This window comes from Cannabis sativa, chromosome 2 (genome assembly GCF_029168945.1).
Source record: "Cannabis sativa cultivar Pink pepper isolate KNU-18-1 chromosome 2, ASM2916894v1, whole genome shotgun sequence".
Taxonomy (NCBI): Eukaryota; Viridiplantae; Streptophyta; class Magnoliopsida; order Rosales; family Cannabaceae; genus Cannabis; species Cannabis sativa.
The window spans coordinates 82213981-82229579 of record NC_083602.1 but is presented as its reverse complement, the minus strand read 5'-3'; the positions used below and the strand labels follow the sequence as shown (position 1 = coordinate 82229579).

Here is a 15599-nt window from a genome sequence, read left to right as displayed (position 1 = left end):
AGCAAGCGGTTCGACTCGATCGCCCAAAGGGCATCTGCTGGTTGGATAAGTGGGAAGCTAGGAAGGTGTATCGCCTCCCAACGATTGGCTTCCATCATTGCATGCATCGTGAAAAGTGCTCGACAAATGGAAAGTTTGCTCAAATCTAATCACCGTCGTTTTTAGGCATCCCACAGATACGCGCCTAGCATGCGCGCAAAACTCAAAAGTCAACATTTAAAGCCCTGAAGAGAAAACGAAGGTAATAATACCTTCTAGATAGTGACACTTCAGTTGGCAACTAATGACGTAACGTAATAAAGAGCTTGTCATAAATTCCACATGCTCAAAATCACTCAAGAGAAGACACTGTAAGCCCTCGGACCATGGTACGCCCTGGAAGCTTATGGGTAAATGTTATTCATATTTTCGTAATCATGACATGTGGATTTTAATCAAGAAAGACTAAGAAGTCATTAGCGGACCAACTTCCTCATTTAATGCTCCAGTAAGATAAGGGCCATAAATTTGCGGAAAGAGTTTCCATGATAGGGAGTTCCCTAATTGATAGCAACACCGAGGGTATCCGTGAGCCAAAGTCTCCCTCCGTTCTAGGAACCAAAGCCATATGCTCCCGAGAAGAGTATGGATTTTCCCTACAGGGCCAAGGCATTTCAAGGATGCGCTAAATTGGGCTACGCCGTTGGCCCATGGAAGCTTTGCCTATACGTGTCAGACTATAGATTATGTGATCAGGCTTTTTCAGGTACGACGTCAGAGGTTGTCTCCCATAATATGTTATCATATAGAGCATGTTTGTCCTTATGTACTAGAGCAAATGATCCAATGGCTAGGGATAAGGGATATTCAAAAAGGAAAAGCCCTGGGATGACACGCGTATGAGGCCCAGCCTGTATGATCTGATGCCCTTACATGCCATATGGGAAAAATGCCACCTACCAATCCAACAGTCGGATTTCGCCCGAAGGATGATCTATTAAGGCAGCACATGCAAAGAATTTGGCCTATAAATACCCCTGAAAAAGCACAAGAGGGGGGAGGAACCTCTTTTCGGAGAGAAGACTCATTCTTTGTCATCCTAAGAAAACACATTTTGTATAACCCTACAACCAACTGTAGAATCTTCAAGAGAAACACGGGGGAAGGAGTTCCAAGTCCATTGTATATCTATTTGTATAAACAGTTACTGGCCGATGAACCTAATAAAATGGACTCATGGGCTAAGGATAGTTAACCCATGAACCACGTAAAAATCTCTTATTTTTTATCTTGCTATTTATTATGTTATTACTTTCTTAAGCTCTAAAAATATTTAGTTACCAAAAAACTCGGTAAAGACTTTTGTTTCATTCTCTTGTTCGTGGTTATGGCACGCAGAGAAAGAGTTCAAACTCGAAACAGATGCAATTCTAAAAATAACTCGAATGATTCGAATCAATTTTTAGTGCTTGGTGAAAATTCATGATCAACAAATGAAAATTATCTTTCCAATCCTTCCTTCTTTTCTAATAGTGATAGTCCAAGAGTCATGTTAGTTCTAAACTTCTCACCGGAAGTGAGAATTGTAGCACCTGGAGGTGATCGATGATGATAGGCCTTGTTTCTCAAAATAAAACAAATTTTGGAAAAATTCCACAGACAGATGAGGATCATGAAGATTATGACAGCTAGTGCAGATGTAATAGTACAATGATTTCTTGGATACTTCATGTAAAATCTAGTGAGATTACATATAGGATCATGTATCAAGACAATGCTACTAAAATCTTGGGTGAATTACATGAAAGATTCAATGATAAAATGCTCCAAGAATTTTTGAGGCAAAGAAAACTTTGTAGAATCTTACACGAGAATCGAGCAGTGTTACTACATATTTCACTCAACTCAAGTCTCTATGGGATCTTATCAGAGAGTATAGACCACAACTTATTTGTAGTAGTGGTGCTATGAAGACTATTCAAGAGTATCAAGATGAAGATCGATTTCTTGAATTTCTAGTTGGATTGAATGACTCATATAGTATTGCTAGATCTCAAATTCTAATGTGTGATCCTCTTCCTGATGTAAACCAAGCCTATGCGGTTATTGTTCAAGAAGAGAGATAGAAAGGACTAACTAGTGGTGCAAGTAGTTATTCTGAAGTTGAGAAATCCTCATCAAACACTATTGGACACTTTGTTGGTAATGTCTAACCTTTTTGACCTAAATATACTTGCACACAATGTGAAATGTCTGGACATACTATTGATAGATATTTCAGAATCATTGGCTATCCTTTGGAGCACAAACTTCATGGAAGATTCCCCAATAGAAATGATAAAGGACCTCCTGGGAAATCTGCATCAGCAAACTTCACAGGTGGTGAAGAAGAAAAGATTGAAGACATGCCAAGAGAGAAATACTTGGTGTCTAGTTTATCAAGCTCTCAATGCCAAAAGCTAATGGCCTTACTTGCCCAGAAAGTTGCAGACAACTCTTCATCAAATACTCATGATTATCAACCTGTAGTGTCACATTTTTTGGTAAGAATTCTTTTATTCACAATTCTGAATGGATCATTGATACTAGAGCCACTCATCATGTGTGTCCTAATATTTTTTGTTTCAAAAACACTCATAGTAATCCTTATCTTAAAAATGTACTTATTTACAGAGACTTTCAGAAACTAAACAAGTTAGAGCTTTTAAGAATTTAAATAAATATTAAGTAAAAGAAATGGAGGATTTTTACATGGTTCAGACGTTAATTATCCCTAATATATGACTCAGTGTATTGGACTTTTAGGCTTTGAAATGTATTACAAATGACTTTTAAAATAAGGAACCCTAACCCGTGCTATAAGGTGGTTTCTCTAGATTTATCTTGGAGAAGAAAAAAGCTTAGAATAAAAACTAGCAGAGCTTTGGCTAAACTTTTGTCACTTTTGCAAGAAGGGGTAGGAGGGTTTATATAGGCTAGAGTTCGGGTTTGGGAATACCAGTGACCCATACATGATTTATTGTAAAAGTGAGCCCCCTAATGGGGCATAATACACAAATACATGACTACGAGGCCCACTAAGGATATCCAGTTCGTGGGGCAATGGTTTTGTACTGATGAGGGGACCATTTGGTGTAGGACATGTGTTGCATAAAGATCATGCATGGCATACAAAGGTGTTAGGGGAGTCGTCAGAAAAAAGGGGTGTATGCCGTGTGGTGCGCACACTGCCATGATATGACACAGGGGACAATATTTGATCATGTGTCAAAGAGGTGGCCACATCATTTTAGGGGAGATATCCACCTCTCGTCTCGCGGTACACATCCCGTACTCACCCCCCGATAGACATCCGACTGCCATTTTTTAGTAGGTGTCTAAGAGTTTCCTACGTGGTCTACTTCTAGGTGCATCCTTATCTTCAATTGAAGGTTTTCATTCCTTATGTGTCTCAAAAGAGTAGGGAAATTTCAGATCTTGGACAAACATTATGTCTTGGAGGTGAAGCTCTGAGTCTTCACTGGGCTTAGGCCCGTTCCATGACTGGCTTGGGCTTCTGCAAGAAGGAAGTCTTAAACCTAGTTTTAGATGGTGATTATCTTCTGGTTACACCACATGTCTCTTCTCCAAAAAAATGGATAACAGTACTCTTACTAACTGGTTTACATACCAAAATTAATTGCACTGGAATAATTGTTTTAGCTCCATATCTTATTCTTGAAAATATTCTACATGGTCTTACTTTTAAATACAATTTGATATCTATTAATTCTCTGACAGCAACAACTAATTGCACATTCTTATTTACCTATGGTCAATGTGTCATCCAAGACACTATGAAGAACAAGGTGATTGGGATGGGTAAAAGTTTGGCAATCTCTACTACCTAAACTGTAAACAGTCCAAGAATAATCATTCTGTTTCGGCTTCATCTTCTATTTTTGATTCTAAAATCTCAAATGAAACTGTATGACACTATAGATTGGGCCATCCATCTTGTGTAAAAAATATCCGTTGAATAAAGCATTGAAATTTCATTCAGATTCTAACTCTTTATTTCTTTGCTCTATTTGTCATTGTGCAAAAAAATAAATTCTTTGATATCTAATCACAACATTGCTAAGAGTTGTTTTGATCTACATGTTGACATATGGGGGCCTTTTAACACTATGATAACTGAAGGTTACAAGTATTTTATTACCATTGTAGATGACTGTTCTAGGTATACCTGCTCATTAAGCAAAAATTCTATATTTAGATTTTTATTCCTTAGTTCATAAAACTTATCCAGAACAAGTTCAGTAAAATTATTAAGGGAGTTAATCTGATAATGAAAAAGAACTTCAATTTAATGACTTGTTCAGTGAGCTTGGGATTATGCATTATCATTCTTGTGTGCAAAGACATCAACAAAACTCTGTTGTTGAGAGAAAACACCAACATTTACTCAATTTTGCTAGAGCCCTTCTGTTTTAATCTTATGTTCCACTGGGGAGAGTGTGTAGCCACTGCAGCCTATCTAATCAATAGGACACCTACACCAAATCTAAGAAAAAATCATTTTTAGTTATTCTTCACTCTAAACCATCTGCATATGATCATTTAAAAGCTTTTGGGTTTTTAGCTTATCCCTCTACCTTAAGCCAATCTAGATCAAAGTTTTCCCCTAGATCTGCTCCATGCATCCTTCTTGGTTACCGTACTAGTATGAAGGCATACAAGCTTCTTGACTTAAATACTAATGAAATTTTCAATTCTAGAGATGTCTATTTTATGAGCACATTTTTCCTTTTGTTCATTCTGGAGGTCTTCCCACAGCCTATGAAACTTTAATCTCTGATATTCCCTATTCTGCAGCCTCTCAATCCTCAAATAATGTGTCTTTTATGCCTATCTCTACTAATCTCACTCCTGTTTCTTCTTCTTCTCATAACAGATCAGGGAGACAAATCAACAAACCTTCATACCTTAATGATTTCATTGTTATTCGACAACTAATGCCACTACTTTTCATCACAGTGTTCACTTGTTACATCTCACCCTTTGTCTCATGTTTTTGATTATCACAGGTTGTCTCCCACTTTTAGAGCAACTATTTTGGCCATTTCAAGTCATTTTGAACCTGAATTTTCATTCAAGCTCAAGAAATTCCAGAATGGGGTGATATAATGGATATAGCAAAAGATTCCCTTGAGAAAAATCACATTTAGATTAGGATTTCCTTACCTACAGATTTGCATGTTATTGGTTCAAAATGGGTATAAAATCTAATTTAATGTTGATGGAAGTGTGGAAGATTTAAAACTAGGCTGGTTGCAAAATGTTACAACCAGCAGAAGGGAATTGATTGTACAAATACCCTTACACCAGTTACCAAATTGGTAATCGTCAAACTGGTTCCAGCTCTTGCTGTAAGGAAAGGATGGTATTTACATCAATTAGATGTAAATAATGCATTTCTACATGGTGACCTAAATGAAGATTTGTATATGTCTCCACCCCAAAAGTATAGACCTAAGGAGGAGTTGCCACTAAATCCAATTTGCAAATTGCAAAAATCACTATATGATCTAAAGCAAGCTTCAAGATAGTGGTTTGTCAAGTTCTCTGGTGCTTTAACTAATGAAGGTTTTCATCATTTTGCTACAGATCACTCTTTGTTCATCAAGACTTCCATGGAGGTTTCATTTTCTTATTGGTGTATGTGGATGATGTTATTCTAGCCAGTAACAACTTACAAGAACTTGAAGCCTTGAAAGTCAAATTAAATGCTAGATTAAAGTTGAAAGACTTGGGATAGCTGAAATACTTTCTAGGCCTAGAAGTGGCTAGATCATAAAAGGCAATCTTTGTTTCTCAAAGACCCTATGCTTTGCAGTTGCTAGAAGACCTTAGATACCTAGGCTACAAACAAATGAACACACCAATGGAAGCTAATCTCAAACTTGGACAATACGAGAATGAGAAATTGGTTGATCCAACTCTGTATAGAAGAATTGTAGGTAAATTAGAGTACTTAACAATTACAAGAACAAATATATCTTACTCAGTTAATAAACTGAGTCAATTCTTAGCAACACCTCAGATCACTCACTTGCATGCAGCATAAAGAGTGCTTCAGTATGTCAAAAGCAATCCTAGTCAAAGATTATATTTTACTGCCAATACAGAGGTGAAGTTACATGCCTATATAAATTCAGATTAGGCATTTTGTCTAGATACGAGAAGATCTACCACAGGGTTTTGGATCTTTATTGGAACACCAATCATTTCATTAGAAGCAAAAATTAACACATTGTTTCTAGATATTTAGCAGAGGCAGAATATAGAGCCATGGAAAACACAACATGTGATATTGTTTGGCTCTAATCTATCTTAAGGGAACTAAAGATTGAGCATGAAGGCCCTGCATTATTTTATTGTGATAATAAATCAGCTCAATAATAGCTGCCAACCTAGTTTTCCATGAAAGAACTAAGCACATAGAGATAAATTTCCATTTGGTCAGAGAAAAGGTGCAAGAAGGGATCCTAAAAATAGTTCATGTGTCAACTAAAGAGAAACTAGCAGATATTTTAACTAAGCCTCCTTTTCCTAATCAATTCAAATTGATTAAAGATAAGATGGGTTTAAAGGATATCTATAGCCTATCTTGAGGGGTAGTATCAAGTTAAAAGGTTAGTTAGAGTAGAAGCTAGTTAAGTTGTGCGAGTTGTTCAGTGAGTTAGTTAGCTTTGGTAAGTGAGTTAGTTAGTCTTGTAATTAATTATAGCTCTTATTAGTAGTTGTAAATCACTTGTAATAGATTCATTCGATAATGACTTTGCTTTTTTTTTCCTCTTACATTGTTTTCTCTCTGCTATTTCCGCACTAATACTTTGTCATCACTTTCTTTGTATATTGACACATCATGTAATATAGAATCCTTCAATATTATGCATGATAATGAAATATTAAGTACTCATTAATTTATTAATTTATGGTTAATTGAAATGTTTTTCTGGCTTTGAGATGAGAGTATGAAATATCAAAAACAAATTGAAGAAAAAAATAGTTAATAAAATATTTAAGTACTTGAAATTATAACTCAAAAATTATAAAAATTAGATATATAACTTACTTCCTTTGATAAATCCACAAGAACACATCCAAGAATATCATAGATCACACCCAAATGCATTTGAGAAAGAGGGACATTATCTGGAACTGCTGGCATAATTAGCACCATCAAACCATCAACCACGAGCTCTATAGCCCTAGCTTCCAAGAACTGAGTCATGTCCCTACAAAACTGAGCTTCATAAGCTTTGTAAACCTCTATTCGAGCGTTGGTGTAGTGAACTCTACTTTTGTTCCATGCTATACAATTCTCATCAACCAACTCCTTCGGCATTGTAGATAGCCAATGAAGAGCAAGGGAGGAGTGCACGAAATGGAGGGAGGAGTTAGGAAATAGTCGACCATGGAAAGATCCCGGGACGCCGGCAGTAAAGTAGCACCTTTTGCCAACGGCCAAAGAAGAAAAAAGAGTGTTGAAATCATTGGTGACATGATCATTAAAGAATACTTGGAACTCGGGCATCACTAAAGAAGAAGAAGAATTGTGGAGTTCATGAGATTGTAATAGGTACTTTTGTTGAATAGCTTCTTGTATGTTTTCCACTGCAGTAAACGTGTTTGGTCCAACTGAACATCCGAAGTCAGCAATGCGAAATATGTTTGATGATGATCCAACAAAATTGGTGAATAATTTGCTTATATCAAGTTTATCTGCAATTGCGTTATGGATCATACACCTAGCAACATTTGTAGTTGTTTCCTGTCATAATTGAAAATCATCATTTGGATTAGAATACAAAATCCAATTACATAAGAGTATTAATATATTTGATCAAATTTAAATAAACATGATTATTAATTTACTAGTTTATAATTAATCAAAAATTTCAAATAATCTTGTTTAGTATAATTTTGCTTTATGTTTTTTTCATTATTAGAATATGATGTGCCTTTTTATTAACAAATCAAAATGTTCATTATCATATCACATATGTCATTTTGCTTATACCAGCTGTCATTATAATCTAATTTCTATGATAGTTTACATTATACTTATAATAGACTTGCTACATATTTTAAAAAAAATTAAATAAAGTACAATACCATAAAAAATATTCAAAATAGTTAATTGTAAAAAAAGAGAGGAACATGAGCAACTAGATGTTCAAACTTTATATTTGGAACCAAATATTATTAAAAATAAATAAATATATTTGTCGAATACTTGCTTTAACTACAATATACACAATCAGGCTTGACCTTATAGGTGTACAAGATGCGCTACCTCATAGGGCTCCAAAAAATGAAAGCCCTAATATATTTTTTTTATTAATGCCTTTTAGATATATTTTGTATGAACCCAAATTTCTAAGGGGCTAACAACTTATCATTGCTAACTCTCATGCAAAATATATATATATATATGTCCATTACTGCTATTTATTATTTTTTTTTCAAACTTTTCAATTTCTTTTTTTTCTATCATTTTCTTTTTAGGTTGTATTAGAATGAATAATAATTTAATATAATAGCTCTAATTTTTTTAGTGTTTTGTAAGATAAATAATCGTATAAAATATTATTTATAAATTATACTTTCTTTTTTGTTAGAAGCCCAACTTTTTAAATTAGAATAGGGCCTCAAAATATTTAAGAGGACCCTATACACAATCATATAAAAAAATAATTTATAATTTCTCCAATTAAAAAAAAAAAAATAGACACATCCATATTGTAATATACTAAACTAATGAGAATTGTAAATATTATTTATGAGATATTTTAATTCGTATGATATGAATTTTGGAATCAAATTGAAAAATTCGATTAAAGGTTTGAAAAGATTTGATCTAGGACTGAGCTAAGAACCTAAACAAAAATTAGTTTGAAGCATATAGAATTTTCGTTAAATAATTTAATTATGATAGTTATTATTTTGGGCATAGCAACACTTGTTCTTGTATGTGGAGATTTTGTTTGGTAATATTTTAAGATGTAGAGCCTAAGTTAAAAATTTGACAAAATCATTATTTTGCTTAAATAAAAAATGGCGCAAATAATATGTGGTGGAAGATGATTATGATCTATGTTGTTCAAGGATATTTGAGTTCACTAAACCGTTATAGATAGGAGATATCCTTGTAGTACATCAATTTAAGTGTACTTGGGCATAGCCTTTTGGCCGTGATATTTCAAGAGTCACCTTCCTTCCAAGAGTGTTCTCCCAAGCTTAGTTTTCTAAGACTTAGGGAATTATAAATTTAAACATGGGCATTTTTGGAAAGAAAGAAGTAGGGTCAGGCCTAGTCTAACGCCTAAAGGGAACATAAGTAAGAACATTGCCAAAATATACACATTATCCCAAAATATTAATTTTTAATTTTCTCTCTTATCCACATAAAATTTGGTATTTTTTTTCTACAAAAGGTACTTCAATGGTAGACAACTCCAAAAATTGCATACTATGATCCTACATATCATATTTTAAATATAAAATTAATCAAGTTTCTTGGTAAAATAACATTTTTTCTTAAAAAACAAATAAAAAAAAAAGATGACATGGTTATTGTCTTTTTTGGGCAACACTTAACATCTATATTCTCAAAATTTATCTTGAAAGTTTAACCACATTATATATGTGGCAAGACTACTCCAATAGAGAACCCCTATTAGAGATGCTCTAAGGTTTTCTTTCTTCTGAGTTTCAACCTCACTCTCATCTTTTTGCCTTTTAGTTTTAAGGCTAAATCAAAGCAGCCCATATACTTAGAAGAAAAGGACCTTGGAAAAGATAAGGTAGGAAGAATATAAATGTGAATTCTAAAATTGTAATGGCCATTTCTTTCAACTCCTTTACGTCTAAAATCTTGGTGCCTATTTATGAGTTTAATTAAATTATAGTGATAGTTTGAGGTCCTTGGATCATAGAAAAACTAGCTAAAAAACTATTTCTTGAGCTTTCATCTTCAAGAGGTAATATCCATAGTTTTTAAGTGTTATCTTGGGATATTGGTTCTAAGGAAATTGAATGTCTTCCCGAAATTGAGCCACTTCTGGTTTAGCAAAATCAATAGATAAACTTCTAAAGAGTATAACGCCTTTCAAAATAAGTATTTTGTGATTTTCAAAGCATATAACTATTTATGACTCTAAGTACATGATTTTAGGCTTTGGAATCATTTAATATGGTTATTTTTCTAAATAGATATGGCTTCCACATGTTGGAACTGATTTCTAAACCAAGCAACTAAATCTTTGAGTTAGGAAAAATTATATTTGAACACATTAAACTATTCAAAATTTTATAAAAAAATGGTAGGAATTATTGATATGTTATATTTTAATCCAGGAAGTTTTCATAATCAATTTTATTATAGCCAGTAGTAGTCATTTTTGGAAAATAACGATCAAAAGTCGGTTTGGAAAATTTTGTATTAGAACTTGTAACTAACTTTTCACTAAGTTAAACTAATCAAAATCACTCGAAATTTTACAAAGGTATTCCTAAATAGTATCGTAGTATGATTTTGTCTTTTGACATGGTATGATATTCTCTCTCGTTTGTAGTATGTGGGTATTTGTGTGTCTTTGATTTTTTATTATGGATTGTCAACATTGTCATTGAGGATGGTGATGATGGAGTTTTTTTGTATGATGAAGAGAATGTCATGAAGTAATTATAAAGAATAAATGATTATATGCTCACTTATCGGAGGTCAGAAAATTTAGAGATCATTTAGTATTTTGACACAGATGTTTTGGGTTGCCAAGAAACTAAGAGATCCACTTCTAGTTATGTCTACTTGATGTCTGGAGGAGCTATATCATGCAAAAGTGCTAAGCACGCACTCATATCTCATCCCTCATGGCAACATAATTCATAGCTTGTTATGGGCAACCAACAATGTAATATGGCTACGAAATTTGGTCACTTGGCTGCAGGTTGTGTAAGGAATTGAAAGACTGCTAAGGTATATTGTGACAATTTATTAGCAGTTTTATATCCAGTTGACAATTATGATAAATTTTAGAGCTAGTGTTTCCTTCTTTTTTTTTTTTTAAAAAAAAAAAGCTAGCGTTTCATTCTTAATTCAATTATTATTTGAAACTTAATGAAAACTTCAACAAACTATTATTCTATCAGGCTATTTTTACATGCATTGCATTTATATTTAGTTATAATTTTTGTTATGTATATTTTTTCAAATTTTATTAATTAAAAGAAACTACTTATTAATTTTTTTAATTTTTTTTTTAAAAAATAATATTTAAAGTCTTAAAAATTTAAGAAAAATAAATATAAAGTTTAAGAATATTAAAATTGACCATATTCTCAATATTAAAAATAACAATAACAAAATAATAATGTTACAAATAATATATTAATATTTATATATATTTAAATCAATTTAAAATTAGTATAAGCTCAATTAACTTACAATAAATAATATTAATATTTATATATATTTATAAAACTAATCCTACTAACACTAACACTATTAAATTTTACGAAATATTTTTATATTCTTGAAATATCTGTTAAACCAACAAAAATCATTAAATAACCATATTTTATATATAAAAATTTATTTATTTTTCTTGCCTTTTATTATATCTAAATAATTTATAACAACTAGTTAATTAAGTTTAAAACTTTTACTGTGATTTTGTAGTTTCAAATTTAAATTTCAGTTTCACCATATATTTTTTTATTATTATTTTTATTCTATTTTCTCATTATTAATTAAGTTTATTATTTTTTTTACAACTTTTAATTAGTTTTAAATTTGAATTCTAATAATTATTGGGTTAGATATTTTCTTATTTTTTATTCTATTTTTTAATTTATCATTTATTGTTAGGTTTTTTAAAAAATAAATTATTCAATTTTATTAATTGCAATCACCTAAAATAATATTATGCATTCCATTCAGTACATCTCCCTCATAGAAGATTCCAATTAGAAAAATGAATGAATTAATCAGTTACCTAACTCTTAGATCGTTTGACAAAAAAAATAAAATATTACAACATTACCGTTTACTTTAAGAATACTTGTATTCAATTTCATCAACCGCTAGAAGACACAATAATATAAATTATAACAGTAGGTCATTCAAACTTGTCCTGCCCCAGAGAAAAATTTGACCTGTTCGATTTTTTATAGAACAAACTTGCCCCGCTGACCGATTTTGATAATCTTGCTAGATGTATATAAATATGAAAATTTAATAAAGAGACCTGGATATAGGAGTTCTTGGTGTAGCTATATGTTCCATTTCCACCGTTCATTGGGTGTGATTCTGTCATTGCATCTTTGCAAATATTGTTCATTGTATCAACTTGTCCAATTATGTTACCTGCGATCGATGTTCATTAGCTTCTAATTATTTATATGGTATATATTATATACATTTATAACGAGTTTACTAAAATATTTATTTTTATTTTAAATTAAATGTGCATAATAAAAGTGTTATATTTTTTTAAACATTACAATTCAAATTTAAACTCACTACACATATTTTTCTTATCTTTTATCTTACATTAAATGTGTCTATATAACATAATTTTCTTTTTAATATTACAATTCAAAATTAAATGCGCACATTTAAAAAATATCTTTTTATTATTAATTTTTTTTACCCAAAACAATATATTTATATTATTATTTAAAAAAACATAAAAAATAGAAGAAGCTTATAATATTTAAAATTAAAAGTATTATGGTAATTAAATTAAAATTATAATTAACAACAAATTATAAAAAAAAATTATTTATCGAATAACATCGACACACACAATAAAAAAAACAAAATTTAATTTTGCAACTAAAAAATAAAAACTGAGTATAACTAATACTAGCATTGCACATAATATTAACCTAGTATTTATGTATATATATTCTATATAAAATGTGGCTAATAACAGAATTCTTGGTTTATGAGAAATTATTGGGTGACTTTTTTTTTAAATAAAAAAAATAACAAATTATTAGATGTTTTCACGTAAAGGGTCAGCATCCATGTAGTTAGTTAAACCTAAATATAATTAATCCACCTAAAGTTTTGTAATTAATAATAAATTTGTTCATATTGTTTATTTTTTTATTAAAAAGTATTTTCAAATTTAGATATTTAGAATTAGTTAAATTTTAAATATTATTTTAAATTAAATTTGAATGTTTTGATAGTTTAATTAGATGAGCATTTTCATTAATTTCGAAGATAAATTTAGGACGAATAATAATTTTTTTTAATTACTATTACAAAGTACAATAGTAATTTTTGTTTTTATTTAAATCACTATTATGCTTTCAAATTTCAATGATTATCACTACATTGAATATTATTAATTTTAAAATTATGATATTAAAAAAAACCAAAAACTAAAATAAAATTAACATACGTGACTTGGCACGTAACATCTATCTAGTATATAATAAATGTAGCTATGTAACAGTTGGTGTTGTTCTCTTTTTAAATCTTTTTATTATTATTTTTTAAACTTATCTTTATTATATTATATTAAATGTAACAGAAAATGTTGTTATTTTTTTTTAAACATTCCATTCAACTTTAAACCTACACCACACATCTAAATATAATTTTTTATTATTTTTTTTAAACTTATCTCTATTATATTATATTAAATATGACTATGTAACTTAAAATATTATTATTTTTTTTAAAACATTGAGATATAAATTTAAATCTAGTGCACATAACTAAAAATATCTTTCTATTATTTTTCTCAAAAAAAAAAAACTTACAATAAATACATAACAATACTTTTGTAATATTTTTATAGTTTTTTTTAAACTTACAATAAAAATTTCTTTCTATTATTATATTATTACATTTATTATGCTTATTGATCTGTAATATTTTTTAATGTTATTTTTTTTAAAAAAAATCTTTCATGCTTAATATTCTTATACTTTATACTCGTTATTCTCACATTTTTCACACTTTAAACATTAATTTTTTTCAAAAAAAAAAAAAGTTTATAAGTAATTTTCTTTAATTTATAAAATTTTAATATTATTATTTTCATACATCTTGCTAACATTTTGGAACTTTTAATTTGCTTAAAACTTTATATAATATATTTTTTTTAAAAAAATACAATTGTGGTATAGTTTCTCCAAATGAAAAGGTCTCCGCAAACATCATTTTTGGAAAGTTGTTCACTCGCGGTTGTCAGTCCCGAAAGGATTCTTGTGGAATGATAGTCGAGTCTGGAAGGATGTTCCCAGATGACTATCATGTCCACTCTGGGTTCAGTCTTCAAAATAGCTAGCCCTCCCCTAGAAAGGAGTTCGAGCTGGCTAGTTGTCACTCTTGGAATGGTAGATCTAAATAGTTGACTCTAGCACACTATATCATATCTGGAAGCATCTTCAGCAACTGTCCTTGGTCCGTGAGTCGAGCAAATATATGTTCCTAGAGGCTCTAACACTTAAGTTGACGTGGAGACTTCGCTCAAAGAAAAGTTGGTAATTAAGTTAGTTATTTCTAATTAACTTAACAACCTCGTTTCTTATAGTCACCGACTTTAGGATCTTGATCCTAACCCTATAAATACCACCTTCACTTATCATTTTAGAGAAACTGGAATAAAAAAGAAGAAGAAGATCTCAGAGAGGTGAGATTGAGAGTTTGAGAGAGAAAAGATTGAGAGGTAGGGAGAGAGGTGCGGAGAAAAGAGAGAGATTGTGTTTGTGTTTTGTAAGAAGAATCTTCTATAGATGAAGAAGATTCTTGGGTGTAAGTGTGAGAGTTGAAACACTTAGTGAGAACTCAACAGAGAATCTTGTCTCGACTGTATTGTACCTATTCTTGCTCAATCAATAAAGGAAGATTACGGTGGTATTCTAGAACTGAAGTAGAGCCATAGATCATATCGATCTATCGAACTTGAACCTATATATGTATTAATTTCTTTATTTTTTTGCATTTATTGTTTCTGGTTTTCATTACTCTATTCACCCTTATTTGTCAAACGATTATTGTTCTCAATTTGTTAATCTTGTCATTGCTAATCATTTTATTGTTTAAAGTTTCATTGATTTGATTCTGCACTATTAGTCGTAATTTTTCCACAAATCAAGAATGCAAAATCAAGACTCATTCCGCTGCAATTCTTAAAGAAACCTTTGAATGTCATCAATGGCAAGATTTGAATTGGAGAAGTTTGATGGAACTGGGGACTTTGCACTATGGAGAGAAAGTCTAAAAGAAATCCTAGTGCACCAGAAAGTCTCGAAGGTTCTTGGTGACGAGAAGTTATTAGCAGAAAAGAAACTAGAAGAAAAAGCAAAAATGGAGGAGATGGCGTACTACACGATCATCATGTATCTATCAAACAGTGTTTGAAAGAAACTCATCGTAGAAAAGACTGCTAAAGGAGTTTGGAATAAATTAGAAGATTTATATTTAAAACCATCGATAGCTAGCAAGATCAATTTGCTGGAAAGGTTATACAGGTTCAGAATGACTTCTTCCCTTTCTTTAGATGATAATATTGATAGATTTAATGATATTATTGTAGGATTGGCAA

The 15599-nt window shown here is 30.9% G+C and overlaps 1 protein-coding gene across 1 annotated transcript; it reads right to left on the bottom strand.

The window, feature by feature from the left end:
- Positions 1-6981: 6981 nt before the first annotated feature.
- On the bottom strand, positions 6982-12371 carry LOC115720228 (loganic acid O-methyltransferase-like). The gene is made up of 2 exons (XM_030649385.2): positions 12279-12371; positions 6982-7798 (listed from the first exon to the last, which is right to left on the bottom strand). The coding sequence occupies exons 1-2, from the start codon at positions 12369-12371 to the stop codon at positions 7067-7069; spliced, it is 825 nt and encodes a 274-aa protein (XP_030505245.2). The 3' UTR covers positions 6982-7066.
- Between the last annotated feature and the right edge of the window lie 3228 nt (positions 12372-15599).